This window comes from Myxine glutinosa, chromosome 10 (assembly GCF_964187855.1).
Source record: "Myxine glutinosa chromosome 10, kmMyxGlut1.1, whole genome shotgun sequence".
NCBI classification, from domain to species: Eukaryota; Metazoa; Chordata; class Myxini; order Myxiniformes; family Myxinidae; genus Myxine; species Myxine glutinosa.
The window spans coordinates 93,493,783-93,514,437 of NC_136270.1; the positions used below are offsets into that span (position 1 = coordinate 93,493,783).

At 44.1% G+C, this 20,655-nt stretch overlaps 1 protein-coding gene across 1 annotated transcript in view; it reads right to left on the reverse strand.

Moving 5' to 3' along the window:
* Positions 1 to 4,024: 4,024 nt before the first annotated feature.
* The window catches only part of LOC137433957 (calcitonin gene-related peptide type 1 receptor), a 72,435-nt gene continuing 55,804 nt past the window's right edge, over positions 4,025 to 20,655 (reverse strand). Inside the window, exons 11-13 of the mRNA XM_068126476.2 lie at positions 13,100 to 13,318; positions 6,632 to 6,673; positions 4,025 to 4,594 (exon numbers count right to left, since the gene is read on the reverse strand). Coding sequence (XP_067982577.1) covers positions 4,409 to 4,594; positions 6,632 to 6,673; positions 13,100 to 13,318 — 447 coding nt within the window. The 3' untranslated portion in view covers positions 4,025 to 4,408. The remainder of the gene's footprint in view (positions 4,595 to 6,631; positions 6,674 to 13,099; positions 13,319 to 20,655) is intronic.

Consider the following 20,655-nt stretch of genomic DNA (forward strand, 5'->3'; position numbering starts at 1 on the left):
AGAGAGACCGCGGGTAGTGTAAAGTTGTTAAAGTCATTTAGGAAATAGTTAGGATTAATGAACCTGTCGCACCATACGCAGCCACTTACCTGTGGTGATGATGATGACTCCACACCTGTGTTTTCTTTGTTTTGTTGCAGGAGATGAATCGCTGTGTGGATTTGTGAGACGCATCACGACGTGGATGAGACATTGGGGTGATTCCATCTCTCCCTCCCTAGGAGGGACTGATGATGAATTGGTAATGGCAAATTATGATGTTGAGTTGGAGATGGCAAATTTTGATGAGAGTTGAAAATGGCAAATTTGATTGGTTAGGAGGGAGAGAAGACGAATTTGGTTTATGGGAGGAACGGGGAAGACAGTAGGGATGTTTGTTGATTTGTAAAGTAGATGTTTATGGGTAGTGTTGTGTTTTGTGGATACAGTAAGGGGTAAGGGAGGGGCCATGTAGGTTACCTGGTGGGGGGGGGGCGTACGATAGGAACGTACCTGTCTCACCTGGTTCCCATGTGCCCCCAGTGTGCATTACCTTATATTGCGTGCACTTTTGCGCCCTTACCACCTTACTCACTTGTTTCTTCTTTTGTCTCCCACCTCCGAGGATCTGGCTTTGGGGTAGAGAGAGAGGAGAGAGAGGTGCTGGCTACGCAGTTGTGGGCCTGCACTTTCGCTGTTCGCTGCCTGGATCGGTACACCATATGGACCGCAATGTTTGTGGCCACCCACAATGGACCGCAGTTCGTTTGCGGCCAAGCACCACCCGGGGATGGACCTATGGGTCAACGTGGCACCTATGCCATAAAGGTGAACCACTGTTAATTAACACCACCAAGTGCACCACAAGAAGAGCAAGAGACACCTGCAGGGTTAGGGGTTGTCGAATTTATTTTTATTCCAATGAACAATGGTGACTGCACCGATTGGTGGTGGGGTGGTGCTGTTGATGCTCGGGAAGGGTGCTCTGCACGTTATTAAAGGCCGTCGGCCACAGAGCACTCGTGGGTTGGTGTATCGATGTTGGCAAGCGCGCTCTCTCTATGCATAACATCTGCATGTGTTCCTCCAAAGACAGGTCCTGGATCGTAGTGTAGATATCAGCGTAATCTTGTAAATAATGCTCCCTACCGGCTGTATGTGTAGTTTGCGAATTCTTTCCGGATTCGGTTATCCTGTGGGTGTGTTTCTGTGAGGAGAAGGGTGCAACGTCGCAGGGGGACATATTTACTCATTTGTGAATATCTGTAAAACTGTCGCACTCAGGGTAGAGTTAATAGTAGAGGGAACTACATTGCGTGCCACACTAAAGTAGGTAAAAATTTATCGGGTCGGGACGCCCCGAGGGTAGAGAAGGGTGCAATGTTGCGAATATGGAATTTGGCCTCCATATCCGCTTGTAAATATTCCCCTATTTTTTCCAATACTCCCCAACTTTCCCCAGTCCCCCATTCCCTAGTCCCATTGCATGTAAATAACAATCAGTAGAGCCGACCTTCCCCTTATTCCCCCATTAAATGTCGTGCCCAGGTCCACCGCACCACACGTAGACAACTTTCGGACATCTTCCTAGTTATTCTTAATCTATGTCAGTTAAGGCCTCGTTTCCATTAATTATGACTCTTCGTTGCACCAGAATGTGATTATATGGCATCAGTAGTGAGTTTAGGACCTTTTCCATACCTCCTTCCATCTTCTTCCCCAACCAACTATGGCTGCAGCAACGGAGGGGATGGGGGCGGCGCGGCGGCGCGGGGGGGAGGATGCGTCCTCACACCGGCTCGATTAGCGCCATTGACCACGCGCTCCACGGGGTTACCACGGAGGGGCTGGCTGTCAGCTCCTCCTCAAGGGCGGAGCCTGGTAACCCCCCGCACCCAATCAGAAGGGCGGACCGATTCCATCTGGGGCGGCGCTAGCGAGCCGAGGGCGTGTCACTCCCCGCCGGATATACGCGGCCCCGCGCCGGATGTGACGTGAGATTCGCCCCCAGCTGGAGAAAGACGGACCTGCGAGCGCTGAAACAGATGCGCCTGAGTTTGGAGAGGCCTGAGAAAGAACGTCACCTCTGAGCGCTGCGACGAGACCTCCCCGCATCTCTGGACCGAACCGTGTACCCTGCTTTGAGCCAAGAGTGCACCTTGAGCCATCGCTATCTGCCTTTCCTAGCCATCAAACCCCGTGTGAGTCAGCGTTGTCCCGTTTATCTGTGGTCTGTCTAGGGTTAATATAAGAGTGTGTCTAAGTGCCTGTCTTCCTGTAATATACCTCTAGCCCTTGTAATCTAACCTTTTTCCGTACGAATATACTTGAGAACTGAACCCCTGGTGTCGTATTGTGTCATTATAACCCAGCCGGGTGTCTTCTCTTTCCTATTGAGCCAGCATAGCGCGATTAGTCAACCCCGGGTGCAATCGGGGTAACTTGTACGGATACGGCGGCCATCCCGCTCGGCCCACCATACCATCAAAGTCGTATCTGTAACAATATATATATATATATATATATATACACATACATACATACATATATATATATATATATATATATATACACATACATACATACATACATACATACATATATATATCAGTATTTTAGTTTTGTCATGGAGTTGCAACAACTACTGAATTTACAAAGAATATAAACTTTCACAATTTTAATTTTAATATTAAACTTGCACTACGCTTTAAGATGATCGTATTAAAATGAATGGTAAATGATGCACGAACATGCAAATTAATTCATCTTTACAGTGACTTCCCATATAATCTGAAAACATTCAGTGCAACGGATGCATTGATATTTAAACTGCGTACACTACAGTTATTAAAACTCAAATACACTACGGTAAAAATATTCACTAATATATGTTAGTAAAAATCTTGAATGCAAGTGTTAATAAATCCTTATTCTTTTAAACAATGAGTAGTAATCGAGGGAAAGTTATAGGCACTTTCAGGAAGGTTATTTTGAGTGAAATCTTACTTTCATTATGGGATGTGTGTGATACGGAATCAAAATGTTGACATCGAGTTCATACATCCACCAGTCGGTGCTCAAAAGATGGGCAGTTTAACCTACCATGCAAAGACGTACCACAGTGTGCTAAAAGAAGCTCAACATGCAGTGATCAGGTGGATTTGAAAAGATTATTTTTTCATCTTCGCAGGTATGGAAAGCCCTATTTTCCACGTTATATCCTCATCAGCAATACAATGCTAAAGAAGCCTAATGCGTGAGCTTTAAAATGACACGTGAAGGTACAAAAATGTTTTTACAGGCCATATACGAGTTCTAACAACTATCTTACTATAATTCACCAAATGTCCGTCTGTCTGTCTGTCCGTTCCCAGGTACCGCAAAAACGGCTGAACCGATCGCAACGAAATTTTGGGTGGGTAATCCTGGGACCCCTGGAGTAAAATAGGCTATATTGTTTTTCCAAGTTTTCAAATTTACCAGTTTTTCCAAACACGATGGAATAATATTTACCGATATGAACAGTGATGTGGCTTTTATTGAAATTCTACAAATACTGTTTAGATTTGATGATTTGCGTGTGATATTTAACGGATGTTTATATAAATCGTTTAAAATAAAAAAAAGCCTTCAATTTCTGATATTTTGCCTTTTCATTTGGGCCTCCCAATTTAAGCCCCGCCAATAGGGCGGGTACCGTTGCTAGTTAAGAAAATTAGAAGATAGAATACCAGACAGGGTGTAATGGTTAGAGCGTCTGAGTCTGGGAGATCAGTGATTCAAACCCCGGCAGAGTCATACGGAAGACTAAAATGAAGATTGGCATCCATGGGGAGGAGAAAATTCATCATTCGGAAATGCTCCGCTGAGGGTGTGGAGACTGGCGGTGCCATTGTTGTGACGTCGCTGGTACCCTGAGTGGCCCGGAAGTGACGGCACGTTCCCCAAGCTCAGTGGCTGCGTTTATCTCATCTAACAGTCATGTGTGTGTGTCCACTATGAGCCGTAAATCCTTTAAAAATACAGAGGAGAAATGGATAAGGAATAAAGGCCAGAAAGTTAAATGTATTTTACAGCCCTTTCATGTTATTGGAATCATTAATAAATGAAGCATTCACATGGAAGGGTGAATTAAAATGGGAGAAGCCTTGACCAAAATGAATAATAAATCTAGAAAAAGATCTCTACAGGGCAGTACCACAGGCATATAGCTTAGGACACAGTATGGCATCTTATGGTCCACTAAGTTGCAGTCAGAGGTAAATGTTCAATACAGAGAACGGGTTTATCAAGAACACCTGCGAAGTGCAATTACATGTAATGTTGCCAGCAACATCATGATCAGTGAGACTATGCATGGCCCTTTTCCGAGAGAGAGGGAGCAAAGGATGGCCAGTTGGGAGTACATTGTTATGCGAGAATGGCTGCGCTACTCGTGGAAAGATACCTCTTCATAAGCATTCCCATTAATGTGCCCCCCATTGCAATGGTGCATCCCTAAACTCGGCATATCGCTGATTGAGGTAGCGGTGCAGGAGGGTGAGCGGCAAGAGTCCTTGGAAGTGCGCGTCCGGTGTTGGCTCTGCAACCAATGTCTCTTGAGCACCATCTGCACCTGTTGGACATCCGGTGAGAACAATACATGTTAAGGTAGAGCAATGGTGAATGTGGAGCTTCGCAGCCATTGAAACGTGCTATATTGTTCCTGTTGAACGTTCACGATTAACCATAATGAGAAAACAAATGACATCATCAATGCAAAGAAAAATAAATTTCACGAGTATTATTATTACCTCTGCTACCGTAGGTGGACAGAGGTTGTGTTTTCACCCCTGTCTGTCTGTCTGTCTGTCATTGAGCAGGTTCTCTCAAAAACGTATGGATGTATTCGGTCTAAATTTGGTGCACAGGCTGGGTGAGTGACAACAGCAAATTGATTATATTCTAGTTTTTTTTAGTGATTAGTGATTTTAGTGATTTAATTACGATAATTTTAAAGGATTTTTCACCTTTGAGAGATAAGGCCAAAAATTATATAGCACAATATCTCAAAAAGTTATGTACGGATTCAGACGAAACTTGGTGGACGAGTTGGTTAGGTGACAAGAACAAGCTGATTAGACTTTGGTTCAGGTCCGAATCCAGATCCTGCCTTTCAGTGGGATACAAAACATAGTGTTCAGCCTGCAGGACGTATGCGCTCTACTGGGTGCCGTTCTAGTTATCGATGCAAACAAAATTCAAAAGTTTCTTTTTATACTGATATAATACTTCCAAAGTTTGCCCAATCTTCAACTTTTACATTCACTACATGGCCAAAAGGATGCGGACACCGCTTCTAATTATGGGATTCGGCTGTTTCAGCCACACCCATTGTTGAGAGGTATATATAATCATTAATCAAGCACACAGCCATGCAATCTCCAAAGACAAACATTGGCAGTCGAATGGGCCGTACTGAAGAGCTCAGTGACTTTCAGCATGGCACCGTCATAGGATGTTCCCTTTCCAACAAGTCAGTTCGTCAAATTTCTGCCCTGCTAGAGCTGCCCCAGTCAACTGTAAATGCTGTTCTTCTGAAGTGGAAACGTCTAGGAGCAACAACAGCTCAGCCGCAAAGTGGTAGGCCACACAAGCTCACAGAACTGGACCGCCGAGTGCTGAAGCGCGTAATAATTGTCTATCCTTGGTTGCAACACTCACTGTTCCAAACTGCCTCTGGAAGCAACGTCAGCACAACAACTGTTCGTCGGGAGCTTCATGAAATGGATTTCCAGGGCCGAACAGCCACACACAAGCCTAAGATCAACATGCACAATGCCAAGCATCGGCTGGACTGGTGTAAAGCTCGCCGCCATTGGACTCTGGAGCAGCGGAAACGCGTTCTCTGGAGTGATGAATTTCGCTTCACCATCTGGCAGTCCAACGGACGAATCTGGGTTTGGCAGATGCCAGGAGAACGCTACCAGCCAAAATGCATAGTGCCAACTGTAAAGTTTGGTGGAGGAGGAATAATGGTCTTGGGGATGTTTTTAATGGTTCGGGCTAGGCCCCTTAGTTCCAGTGAAGAGAAATCTTAATGCTACAGCATACAATGACATTCTAGACAATTGTGTGCTTCCAACTTTGTGGCAACAGTTTGGGGAAGGCCCTTTCCTGTTTCAGCATGACAATGCCCCCATGCACAAAGCGAAGTCCATACAGAATTGGTTTGTCGAGATCGGTGTGGAAGAACTTGACTGTCCTGCACAGAGCCCTGACTTCAACCCCATCAAACACCTTTGGGATTAATTTGAACGCCGACTGCGAGCCAGGCCTAATCACCCAACATCAGTGCCCGACCTCAATAATGCTCTTGTGGCTGAATGGAAGCAAATCCCCACAGCAATGTTCCAACATCGAGTGGAAAGCCTTCCCAGAAGAGTGGAGGCTGTTATAGCAGCAAAGGGGGACAACTCCATATTAATGCCCATGATTTTGGAATGAGATGTTCGACGAGCACATACAGATGTGATGTTGGGGTGTCCACATACTTTTGGCCATGCAGTGTGTATTCACAACACTGTATAGTACCAGTCAAATTAATATGTAATAAATTTATTACAGTAAATAATCATTTATCTGATGAGATATTAGAGATGTGGGTACGTACCTCCCCATTGAAGAAGCAGAATAAGGTTGCCACGAGTAATCCCTGCAAGATGAAAGCAACCTGGTTACTTTGTTTCTGTATTGCTGGTTAACTGAGTAAAGGAAGTTTGAAAGTATAAATAAATAATCAAACTCTGTTTTGGATTTAAACTAAGTCACAATACTATACAAAAAAATTATCAGTCCCGATATTTCAATATATTCAATCATTAAACTCATCACAGAGCTTGAGATAACACAGATGAAACAAAAATAAATAAATCCAGACAGGTTAATACAGGTACAGACGTGAAGTACAGTACAGTAACTAATACAGGAACAGTCCAGCTTTGAAAAGGTCAGAAGCCGAGGGAAACAGGTATTGCTTATTTGAGAAATCAAATTAAGGTGACCTCTATGTAATCAGTATACCTCGGCAGGAGGCCAAGTCCCAGGCTCTGTTTCTCACAATGCGGGCAGTTTGATGGACAGGTGACCCCTCTATGTAATCGGTATATCTCGGCAGGAGGCCAAGTCCCAGGCTCTGTTTCTCACAATGCGGGCAGTTTGAGGAACAGGTAACCCCTCCTCTATGTAATCGGTATATGTCGGCAGGAGGCCAAGTCCCAGGCTCTATTTCTCACAATGCGGGCAGTTTGAGGAACAGGTAACCCCTCCTCTATGTAATCGGTATATCTCGGCAGGAGGCCAAGTCCCAGGCTCTGTTTCTCACAATGCGGGCAGTTTGAGGAACAGGTAACCCCTCCTCTATGTAATCGGTATATCTCGGCAGGAGGCCGAGTCCCAGGCTCTGTTTCTCACAATGCGGGAAGTTTGAGGAACAGGTAACCCCTCCTCTATGTAATCAGTATACCTCGGCAGGAGGCCGAGTCTCGAGCTGTTTCTCATGCCGCACACAGGCAGGTTGACTGACTCTGGATTTTATGCCTCACTCCTCTCACCCTCTCCTTTGTCCATCCACCCCCATCGTGCCAGGTCACACATGTTCTACCAACATCCCACCCCTGGTTACTGTCCCCAATTCGAAGCTGAATGCTCATCTCCATTCCTTCACCCGTCTGTGAAACGGACCCTGTGCCTGTTGTCTTCCCCCACCCCCCATCCAGTCTTTCAAGAGCGTTTTTCCCAATTGTTAACTCGTGCTTTCTCCTATACCCACCTGTGGTCTCTCCTATTCTCACTGACCCCTTCCACCACCCCTTTCCTTTCTGCCACTCGTACAATGTCATCGTCTCCCTGTTCAGTATGTGAACTGCTGCGCTCTGTCATTTAGCTCTTCTGTTGAGCCCATGTTTCTGTACAAATATACCAATAAATAAATAAATAAAACCATTCTTGCACGACAAGTGCAAATCGACATCAGCTATGATACACAAAAGACCGTGGCAGCGAGTTTCATTATTCTTGTTTTGGTAAAAGTGATAAATAAAACGCACCCAACACACAAACTTGAACACACATCAGTCAGTGTTTATACTTTGAAAAAGACAAGTAAACACATTATGGTGGAAGTGCAGATAAGAATATTTTTCCAAGCCTGGAATTAAGCGGAAATGCACCAGGCCCAAGCCTTGGGGAACGAGTAGACAGGAAAGCAGGAAATGGCCCCTAAGGTCCTGAGGTCCTCATATCTGATCAAAGAAAGAAAAGAAAAACGATAGACCACTGGTCCATTCGCTGCTTCAGTTTGTATCTTTCACTTGGGGGCTGATTTTATAAAGACCTGAGTCTTTAAGACCACATGTCATGACCTCACGCATGGGACGTATGAAGCAGCAGCCATATTTCATTCAAGAAGAAAAAGGATTTCACAAAGTTTCATGATCCTTTGTCTTTTTCAGACAACTTATTCCATCCCACGGGAGCCTATCACGTGTTAGACATTTAATACATCTGGCTCAAGGAAGGATTCCTTCCCTCGAACTGCCTTGCACACATCCTGGTTCATTTCATTTTGACCTTCCTCACCATTGCTTTGTTGATTCACCCAGTCCAACGAATTGCGAATAAATAAACAAGATGACGTCATGCGGAGCACGATACTTGCTAAATACGCCCCCCCCCCCCCCTCCCCAAGAAAAAGAAATCCATTGATACAGCAAATTGTCCATTTCATCAAGATTAAAATTGACAATCTTGATCAAAGCTCGGGACAATAGGAAGAAAATTGACGATTTTTCAGATGAAAATGATGATTTTGGAAGGTTGACCTTTGACCTTTTGACCTCAAAAATAGTTGGTTTCCCTATTTATTGACTCAGTGTGAAAATGCAGTTCAATTTTCAAGTCAATCAGATGAAAATTGACGGGTTTTTCAGATAAAAAGTGATGATTTTGGAAGTTTGACCTTGAGTTGACCTTTGACCTTTTGATCTCAAAAATCGTATGTTTCCCAATGTCGTGACTCGATATGCAAATGCTGTTCAATTTTTTTTTATATACTGAATCGAGGCTCGTGAAAGAGCTAACATTTACTTCACAAACAAATCAACCAGACAAACAAAATATATATAAAAAAGGGAGCGGAAGGCAAGATGGGGAGAGAAGGGGAGGCACACAAACACAACATTTGAGAGCAGGGAGATGTGTGGGAGGGAGAGGGCTTGGGGGGAGGAGGCGTGGGAAGGGGGGGCGGGGGTGGGTGGGAGAAGTATAAAACACAAGGACACCAAGGACTTCCAGGACAGAAGTTGGTATTTTAAAGTTGGTATTTTCAAGTCAATCGGTTGAGAATCGACGGCTTTTTAGATGAAAATTGATGATTTTTAAAATTTGACCTTAAGTTGACCTTTGACCTTTTGACCTCAGAAATAGTTCATTTCCCAATTTAGTGACTCGATATACAAATGCTATTCAATTTTCAAGTCAATCAGATTTAAAATGGCGATTTTAGAAATTTGACCTCCAGATGACCTTTGACCTCAAAATCAATAGGCTTCTCAATTGGGACGACTTATACAACTTGGTGAAGTTTCGTGACGATCGATTTAGAATTGTGACGTGTAGGCTGGTGACAAACAGACAAACAAACAAACAAACAGACAGAACCACAAACGGAACCCACCAATATACGTGAAAAATCTTCGATTTTGCAAATAATAAATTAATAATGTGATGATCAATCGATGCTTGTTCAGTTCATGTTTTGAAAACAAAATTTCCCCTACAGTGGCCATGGTTCAGGAAGGAGTTTGGACATATATTCATATGTAGGACAAGGATACGAGCGGGCTCGTCATGGCTAGCCTTTCACCAGGCCCAGATCTGCTTGGGCCACGGCGAGGATTATACGGTCATTATTATTATTATTGCCAAATGATACTACTATTATTATTGTTGTTAATATTATTATTATTATTATTATTATTAACTAGGGCATGCCCGTACTATATATAAGCTAGGACGTGCCCGTACGTGGGTGCCCGTTCCTTGCCAAAAAATAAAAAATAAAAAAAAATTTGTGTAGGGGTGTGTGTGTGTAAACATCCTAGGGCGTGCCCGTACGTGGGTGCAAAAAAACATGCGTGCAAACAACAACAACAAAAAAAAACTTTGAAACCACGTGGCAGTAACGACCACAGAACCCCCCCCCCTCTATTTACATGAATGGTTTGGTCCATTCGCAACGACCACAGAACCCCCCCCTCTATTTACATGCAATGGTTTGGTCCATTCGCAACGCCAAAGCGAACGGCGAACGGCTAAATCGCCATAGCTCGGTAAGTACTTGTCCGATTAATTTCAAACCTTGAAAAGGCACATCCTCGGGTCCCCAGCAATATACCTGGCAAGTTGCAAGTATATCGGACCCGTGGTTGTCGAGAAACAGCGGTCACAGACAAACAAACAAACGTACAAACGTACAAACGTACAAACAAACACACAGAGATTACTGGAATTATAGATAGATTAGTATATGCTTTGGAACAATGTTATTGCTTTTGTTATTACTTGCAAAATCGAAGATTTTTCAAGTATATTGGTCGGTTGCATTTGTGGTTCTGGCTGTCTGTTTGTCTGTCTGTTTGTCACCGGCCTACAGGTCACAATTTTCAACCGATCGTCACGAAACTTCACCAAGTTGTAGAAGTCGTCCCAATTGAGAAGCCGGTTGATGTTGAGGTGAAAGGTCATCTGGAGGTCAAATTTCTAAAATCGCCATTTTAAATCCGATTGACTTGAAAATTGAATAGCATTTGTATATCGTCACTAAATTTGGAAATTAACTATTTTTGAGGTCAAAAGGTCAAAGGCCAACTCAAGGTCAAACTTCCAAAATCATCACTTTTCATCTGAAAAACCCATCAATTTTCATCCGATTGACTTGAAAATAGAACAGCATTTGTGTATTGCCTCACTGAATTGGGAAGCCAACTATTTTTGACGTCAAAAGGTCAAAGGTCAACTCAAGGTCAAACTTCTAAAATCATCATTTTTCATCTGAAAAATCGTCACTTTTCATCCTGTTGACCCGAGCTTTGATCAAGATCGTAAATTTTAATCTTCATGAAATGAACAATTTGCTGTATCAATGGAAGGGGGGTTGGGGGGCGGATTTTGCAAGTATGGTGCTCCGCATGACGTCTTCTTTTTTATTTTGTGATTAGAATGCCATGTCGTGGAAGGACGTGTTAAGCTGCTGTATACACCTTAACATGGCGTGCATTTAAAAAATGGGAATTCTTTTTGGATTTTTGTCGTTAACTTGGCTTAATCAACTCAGGAGATCATGAGGATCATTTGGTATGTCACACTCCATATCAGAAATCTCCAGTAGAATTCCACAAAAAAACATGCCACACACACACACACACATGACTCATATATTTAGAGTGGATTTTAAGGACATTAATGGAGGATGGACAGATTAACAAAATATAAGATTTGAGCCTGGGACCTCAGACTTATGAGCGAGCTGATCAGATCAGAGCTGATCAATCAAATCTTTTAAACATCCCAACAATTTGTTCACTATTCATAAGGCCGACAGGATAGTACAGAGCATACACTTACCTTTTGCTTGTCTTGTATGGATTTGACTCCTAACCCCACGATAAACTGTCAGATTGGTGTTTCGCTAGTAGGACGTTGCATCGCACAATAATGTGCCATCCCTCATATATGGACTGTAGGACGGGAACCCATCTGCTGGTGGATGTAAAATATCCCTCGGTGTCTTTCGCAAAGAGCAGGCAAGTTATTGCCGGCACCCTGACCAAATTCCAAATTCCTACCTCGACTGACTGCTGGGAAGGCATTTTTAAACCATCCAGCATAGCCCTTACCAAGAGACCATGACCACCTCCACACGAGGCTTGTACACACTCGAGTAATACATCTCTTGATCTGTTGTAAAGTGAAAAGGTCTTCAGGTTCTTGTATTTTACTGAAGCAAACTTTGCAGTAACGTTAGGACAAGGGACAACCTCCCCTTGAAATTTCAACCATAAACGATTCACATATAAATCAATGTAAATGTACCGGTACTTACAATTATGTGTAATTATTGTATGAATTTGTAGAATGTTCTAGAAGGGAGGCATCATGCAATATTGTACCATGCAACAAGTACAGAGCCACGATGAACAGCAGGGAAATAACAACTGTTCAACAAATCTCTTTATCTTGTTCTTGCATGATAATAATACTGGGATAAAACAAGGATTCCTTGAACATTTTCTGAGGAACACAGATGATCAACGTAGTCTTATTGAGAAATTGTAGCTTTCAGCCTCAGCCCCACTGCTGACGATGTTTTTGTTAATGCAGGTATCGATGCTCATGGAAGAGCAGAATGAGAGGTGGAGGGGGAAATGGATCAACAGACAAAATGTGGGCAAGTTGCTTATTTTCTCCAGATCAGCAGAGAGGAATGCTATCGGAGCCTGCCTAGCGCAGGGGTGCGGAACGGTTTCCTCTTTACCCCTCTACCGTTATTACCATGACCGTTGCTCTGTAGAGCCATCAGCTGCCGCTCCCCTACCCACGATGTCCTCGCTCCACTCCATTAGCTTCAGTGACCCACCCTTACTGTGTGTCGCTTCAGAAATACAGAACCAATGAACAGACATCTTCTTTCTTTCCTCACACCACTTAACTCTGGAATCAGCAGCCTCAATATGCTTTCCCCATTTCTTACAATCCTCAGCTGTTTAAGACCTGTACCAACAATCTGAACTGATATTGATCCTCCTCATTCCTATCTCACTCCCTTCCCCTATTATAGCAGGTCAATATAATGCCTATTAAGGTCTCTGTTAACGATTTCTCACATCACGAGCAGTTGATTGGCGAAAAGCCAGTGAAAGTTTTTCACGAGGGTCGTTTACAAACCGGTTAAGGGAGTTACGACCCTGTTTTCCACGTGGACCATCTCAACATGGCCTGACAGAACATGATGCTTAAATGAACCAAGTTAAAACATCCCACTGTTTACAAATGGGGTTGTTTGAGCTTTCACTTGATGTACCTGATAATGCGTAAAAATGTTCATGATGGACATGTAGATGTCTCCAGCATCACGATCCTCTGGGCGCCAAGGAACCAGCACAAACTGAATTCCGAGTAATGGCACGAGGATGAGGGTAGCGCGTGCAGCCTTCATGTACATATGGGACTCAGCATGATGTGTGTCCTTCAGTTTTGTCACTAATACTCGCACAATGTTCAGCACAAAGAACAGGTTCACCTGCAGGGAGATGCCAGTCACCATTGTCAGAACTACAGCATATGAGACCTGAACCAACAGACCTGATTAAGTGTTTCACAAGTAGGTTGTCTTTCATCATCCTTTTCATACAACAGTGGTTTGCCAAATTCCCCCAGTTTATCTCATGTTTACCAATACAGCAAACCCCACATTTACAGGGTGTGTATACATGTGAACACAGCGATACTGTGTTCAAAAAGTATCTGACCTTTATTTTTCGTGCGTAAAAAAAAGAAGCTAGGGAGGCGTTGATTGGTGCACGTATGTAGGCGATCCTAATGCGCACGCGTGAATTTTTTCCCACCTGCAGAAGCTGTCATTCGACGGCAGACCGCCGATGAGTGAGGACATGTAAGTGAGCGCCGTCGGATTTTCGTTTTTGACAAAATGACGGAAAAACTTGAACAACGCTACTGCATCAAAGTAAAATACAAGAACCTGCAGTAGCATCAAATTTTCTTTCCCAACCCGAGCACATGTTCAATGGTGGTTTTGGAGGGGATGTAATATTGGCAATCGAGGCTTGGCCATGACGAAAGGGGAAATGGAGGTTTTGGGAATGGGAATGAAGAATGAAGGGAATCTATCTTATTTCACTTGGTGCAATGGAGTGTCATTTTAATGGAAGACAACGCCTTAACCTAATACACAGAATAGGGAAATAAACTACTGAACAGGGATATTATAGTGTCCTTCATGTATGCTTTATGGAACTAACTACGGGAACGCCCTTTGACCTTTATACACACTGGAGGCAGGAGGGTCCAGACTAAAGCAATAATAATAACAACACAATAAAAAAAACTCAATCCTCATATCCGCAACAATATATATATATATATATATATATATATATATATATATATATATATATATATATATATATATATATATATATATATATATACACATACATGCATAGTCGAGTGAAAATGAGTAAGAAAAGTGTATGATGTTTGTTTGCAAGAAAGAAAGGTTGAAACTAGCCCGGTAGCTATAGTTTGAGTGAGACAGAAAGTAAGACCAGCAATCCTGCCACGGAGAGTGCAAGATGGTTCCGGGCACCACTTTAACGCTCCAAACCTATATATACAGTCACGTGAAAAAGTAAGTACACCCCATGTAAAGTTTTGACTTTTTCAACATATTTCAAGATACAGCTATTTGATCTTCATTTCAACAATATTGAAAGATAAAGGTGATATAATACAACAAATATCATGAAACATTTACATTTTGTAGTCCATTGTATAATTTAAATAAACATAAATGCAAATTTCGCGTGTGGAAAAAGTAAGTACACCCCTACATTTATCAAGACTTCAAATACCTAAAATTAGAATCCAGTGCACCAGCTCAGGTGCAAATGATTAGAACATCGCCAGAGAGGATCTTGGAGGAACCTGTCTTATTTAAACCTCAGACATTTAGTTTGGTTTGCTCTTTGTTGTTGAAGTGTGTGGCGTCACCATGCCTAGATCAAAAGAAGGTTATAGATGTCTACGAGTTTGGGAAGGGATTCAAAAAGATCTCCAAACAATTTGAAATCAATCATTCGACTGTCCAGAAGATCATCTACAAGTGGAGAAGATTCCAAACAACTGCCAACTTGTTCAGGCCAGGCCGCCCCAGCAAGTTCACCCCGAGAGCAGACCGCAAGATGCTGAAAGAAGTCTCCAAGAACCCCAGAATGTCATCACGGGACCCACAGGTAGCTCTTGCCACTGTTGATGTCAAAGCGCACGAGTCTACCATTAGAAAGAGGCTGCACAAATTTGATGTACATGGGAGGTGTGCCACGAGGAAACCTTTGCTGTCCAGAAAGAACATCAGGGCAAGACTAAAGTTTGCCAATGAACACCTAGTCAAAGACCAGCACTTCTGGAACAATGTGCTCTGGACAGATGAGTCAACGGTAGAGCTATTTGGCCACAGTACCAGAAGACGTGTTTGGCGAAAACCAAAGACAGCATTTGACAACAAGAACCTGATACCAACTGCAAAGCATGGTGGTGGAAATATTATGGTTTGGGGCAGCTTTGCTGCATCAGGGCCTGGGCAGCTCACCATCATAGAATACACGATGAATTCTTCATTGTACCAGAGGGTGCTTGAGGATAATGTGAGGCCTGAGCTCCTCACCACATACAAGGCTTTCATCCTCAGCTCAATGGAATACTGTTCTCCCCTATGGGCTGGTGCTCCTGCCTCACACCTAGCTCGGCTTCACGCTGTTGAAACCAAAGCTTTCAGAATCATTGGAATCTCCCACGATGAAGCTATCTCCGAGGGCCTTTCACTCACTCACTGCAGGCAGGTAGGTGGTCTTTCTGTCTTCTACCGACTCCTCTCCGGCCTTGCTCCCCCAGCTCTCTCTGTGCTCTGTCCCCCAAATATTCCTACAGGTCGCACAAGATCTGCCAGCAACCTTCTGATGGTTAAACTGCCAAAAGCTCGGCTCTCTGCTCACCTTCACTCTTTCATTCCTCTTTTCTCCCGCCTCTGGAACAAACTCCCACACCCCCTTCAATCCAACTCCTCCCTCTAGGTCTTTAAAACAGCTGTTCACCACCATCTCTTGTCTTCCCCCATCCAAAACCTTGATCTTTTATACCCCCCCTAATTCACCCCAGATCCATTTTGTTTGAAATTCCAACTTCTTTCCTGAAAGGCCTGGCAGTGTCCATATGTTTTATACCTCTCCCACTCCCCCCCTTCCCATGCCTCCCCCCCAAAACCCTCTCCCTCCCACAGATCTCTCGATGTCCCTGCTCTCAAATGTTGTGTTTGTGTCCTTCCCCCTCTCTCCCCATCTTGTCTACCGCTCCCCATGTTATATGTTTTATGTGTCGGTTTGTCTTTCTATGTGATTAATGTTCGCTCTTTCACGAGCCTCGATCTTGTATATAAAAAAAAAGAAAAAAAAAAGGCCATCTGTTGGAAAGTTTAAGCTCAACCGAAGGTGGACCTTGCAACATAACAATGACCCTAAACATACTAGTAAATCCACCAAGGAACGGCTGAAAAGAAAGAAATGTAGGGTTCTGGAATGGCCAAGTCAAAGCCCAGATCTAAATCCCATCGAGATGTTGTGGGGGGATTTGAAACGAGCTGTTTTTGTTTTTCATGCAAGAAACCCCTCAAACATTGCACAACTGAAAGAATTCTGCATGGAGGAGTGGGCAAAAATTTCTCCCAGTCGATGTCAGAGACTGGTAGACAGTTATAAGAAATGCCTACTTGAGGTTGTTTCTGCCAAAGGGGGCAATACCACCTATTCGAGCCAAGGATGTACTTACTTTTTCCACATGCGAAATTTGCATTCATGTTTATTGAAATTATACAATGGACTACAAAATGTAAATGTTTCATGATATTTGTTATATTATATCACCTTTATCTATCAATATTGTTGAAATGAAGATCAAATAGCTGTATGTTGAAATGTGTCGAAAAAGTCAAAACTTTACATCGGGTGTACTTACTTTTTCACGTGACTGTATATATAAATATAAATGTTTAAATAGTATATATATAAATCTTTTTCAATAAATATTTTCTAATTTCTAATAAATCTACATACAGACTTGGCATTTAATATGGGATTTTTTTTTTCTTGACTTGGGTTTACTTTCTGAACTCAGTATATCAATCTGGTGAGTTAATTTTACCCTTCGGTGATGTCTTTGTTGAAAGAACCATGTCACTGATTGTCTTTCGCAGCAAGAAGTCAATAACAGGATTATATCACAGGTGGCGTGACAAAATGTAAGGACAGGTACATTTGACGATTGGCTTCACAATCGGGTATATAAGGGTTGTTGCGTTCTGTATTAGTGGAAAACAACTGCTGCACGTCTACAAAAGTTATTGCCGCTTCCTCTGGAGATGGTTCGTCAACTTGACAATGCTGTTTGTCATGGAGTGGTGGCTTTATGAAATTCTGGCATGAAACAGCGTGCTATTGCTCGGCAGTATGGCATCACTCAAGGTCAGGTGTCAAAGATCCTGAAACGAAATGCTCAGAGGGGTGTCCCTACTCCAATACCAAGGCCAGGACGTCCACGCAGAACCACAAGGAGAGATGATCGCCAGCTGCACCGGTTAGTCTGCAATGGCCGTACCAAGTCAGCTAATTGGCTTAGGGCTGAGTGGCAGCAACTGACAAATGTGCCTGTATTCAGAAGGCTAGTCAACCAACGACTGGTTCAAGCAGGCGATCGTGCCAGGCGTCCCCTGAGAAAGCCACGCCTGACCAGACAACACCACCAGCGCCAATTGCAGTGGGCCAGAGAGCACCGTCAATGGCAGCCAGGACACTGGAATCATGTGACCTTCAGTGACGTCTAGATTTCTGGTCTATCGTCAAGATGGCCGCGTCCGAGTGCGCAGACAAGTGCATGAAGTCCACAACGAAGATTGTATAGTGCCAAGAGTCCAAGCTGGAGGTGGTGGGGTGACCGTTTGGGCTGCTTTTCATGCAGGGGGCAAAACTGACCTGGTTGTTCTGAATGGAAACCTGAACCAGTTCAAGTACAGGGTCATTCTGGAAGAAACATTGCTTCCATTTGCTCGTGCAGCCTTTCGAGGAAACTTTGTCTTCCAAGATGACAATGCACGGCCTCATCGTGCTCGCATGATCCAACACCTTCTTGCTGACCGTGGTATAGAGCATATGGAGTGGCCTGCCATGTCCTTGGATATGAATCCGATAGAGAACGTGTGGGCAGAATTAACGCATCAAATCGACAACTTGGACCAGCAGCCTGCGTCTGTGCGTGAATTGCAGCAGACTATTGTCACTGCATGGCAAGCGATTCCTGTCCAAACCTTGGCAAATCTCGTGAACAGCATGCCTCGACGTGTACGTGCTCTCCTGAATGCTCGTGGGGGTTACACGAAGTACTGAACTGTAATTTTACTGTCCGTAATCCCAGTCATAATTTAGCTTTTGTTTTTGTTGAGAAAAAATTTGGCTAATGTGCAAAATAAAGAGATACGTCTGGAAAACGTACAGAAGTTTAAACCAGTACTGTCCGTGAATTGAGTTCGATATCAGTTTACATCACTTTCAAGGATCAATTTATTTGCTTCGAAATGTCAAATGTGGTTTTTGTTTCTTTTAAAGGTCACATAAACAAAATCTAGAATAATTTCAACATAATTCCAATGAACTTTTGGTTCTAAGTCATCTTGAAAAGTAAGTTCACCCCCACAAAAAAAATATTCCATATTAAATGCCAAGTCTGTATATATAAATTAATATGATTTCATGTGTATAGACTGTGTGTGTGTGACCTGAACATTTCAGAAAGCACATGCATAGGGCAAGGTGGGGCAATATCTCTCCACTACTGCAAAATATGTTACCCCCCTTGGTCTTGGTTATATGTTCAGTATCCTGGGTGTCTACATCAGAGGGCTTTCTCGCTGTCAGTATAATCATATACTGAACTAGAACAGCACTCGGTAGAGAGAATACCTCCGCCAGGCTGAATAGTGTTATGTCTGGCAGGGTAGTGATATGTAGAGCAGATAGATCTGAATAGGTAACGTGCTTCGTCTGTCGCGGTAAGGAATCTGACCTTGTAATAAGTTCATGTGTCGGCGTTTTGTCGGTAAGGAGTATACTTGTGAACCTACCAGGAGGTTCGTTAGTTAAGTAGAGTTAGGGATTAAAGAGTAGCGCCCCTGTGTGTCTCACCTGGTCAGCCAAACCTTTGTCCCTTTTGGCACCGCAACCACTTAGACACTTAGTTATGATCTTTATTGCAACACTAAATAACGCCCTTCCCTGACATGACTGTGAAAGAGAACCGGCAAAAGGAAACCAGGCCAGGACACCGCCGATAATGGCCGCCACCACCTACACCTCCGGCGGGCCTATCCACCTCGAATAGCATGACCTCGGAGTATGACCTATGAATAGCATGACCTATGACCACGGAGTAGGGAGCGAGGTTAGGAGGCACGGTGGGCGTGGGCCTGAGCGAAGCTGGGAGGTTCGGTGGAAGGGACTGATTGGTTGGCAGCGTGCCAAGGCTGACGTCACTGGCCAGCAGATATTAGAAAGCGCCGAACGCCATTTTGGCAGTTGGTTCTTGAGACGGAGTTGGTTGGAGAGAGTTGGTTCAAGAGAGTGAGTCTTGAGACGCAGTTGGTTCTTGAGACAGAGTTGGTTGGAGAGAGTTGCTTCTAGCAGTGAGTCTTGAGACACAGTGGATTGAGTGAGTTGGCGAGTAGTTCAGTTCGCACAGGCAGAGAGTTGAGAGTTGCTTCGTTGGCTTGGACTTGGCTCGAAGCGGCACTTGGCGTGCAGTGGACTTGCGCTCTCTTCCCCTTTTTGCCGTTCTTCGTCGTTCTGTGTTCGTGCTCGAGTTGAGGGTCGACCTTGTGTGGAGCTCGCGGGCCTGCGTTGGACGCGTGGTGCTTGGTGCACGGACCTCGTAGGCGGCGAATCGATCGGAGCTTGGAGCGAGGCCTGGTGGTGCTCGGAGGCGGTCGGAGAGGGCCGCGTGGGACGCAGAACGGAGCCGTATTGGACGGCAAACCATACAAGACTACAGACAGATAAGGCCGAGCTCCGCGTTTACACTGTACACGACGAGACGTGTTATTTTCGTATTCATATTCCCTCGTCTGTGGTTGAGATCTGTCATGTGGGGACGTCCCAACTTAGGCCATTAGTTGATTATTATCATCGCGGTTTTCCTGTCCCACCCTCCTTGTTAATAAACCCTTATATTATTTTTACTAGCGGGGTCACCCTTGGGAATCCCACGAGCATGGATGTGTGTGACATTTCGACATATTGTGTTAGATGCTGCACATTCATTTTTACATAATGGTTACTGGCAAGTCATCAGATCCAGAAATGGTGTAATGAACACAATTTATTTATTTCACATAATATGTGACCCCTCACTCCTCTCCACCCGACACTCTCCTCTCTCCACCTGACACTCTCCTCTCTCCACCTGACACTCTCCTCTCTCCACCTCGCACTCTCCTCTCTCCACCTCGCACTCTCCTCTCTCCACCCTCATGCATCTCCAATCCCACTACTCCTCACACTCCTCTCCAACCCCACTCCTCCTCACACTCCTCTCCAATACCTCCTCACACTCCTCTCAAATACCTCCTCACACTCCTCTCCAATCCCTCACAATCCTCTCCAATCGCCCGTCACTCTCCTCTCCAAATGCTCCTCACTCTCCTCTCCAATCGCTCCTCACTCGCCTCTCCAATCGCTCCTCACTCGCCTCTCCAATCGCTCCTCACTCACCTCTCCAATCGCTCCTCACTCTCTCCAATCG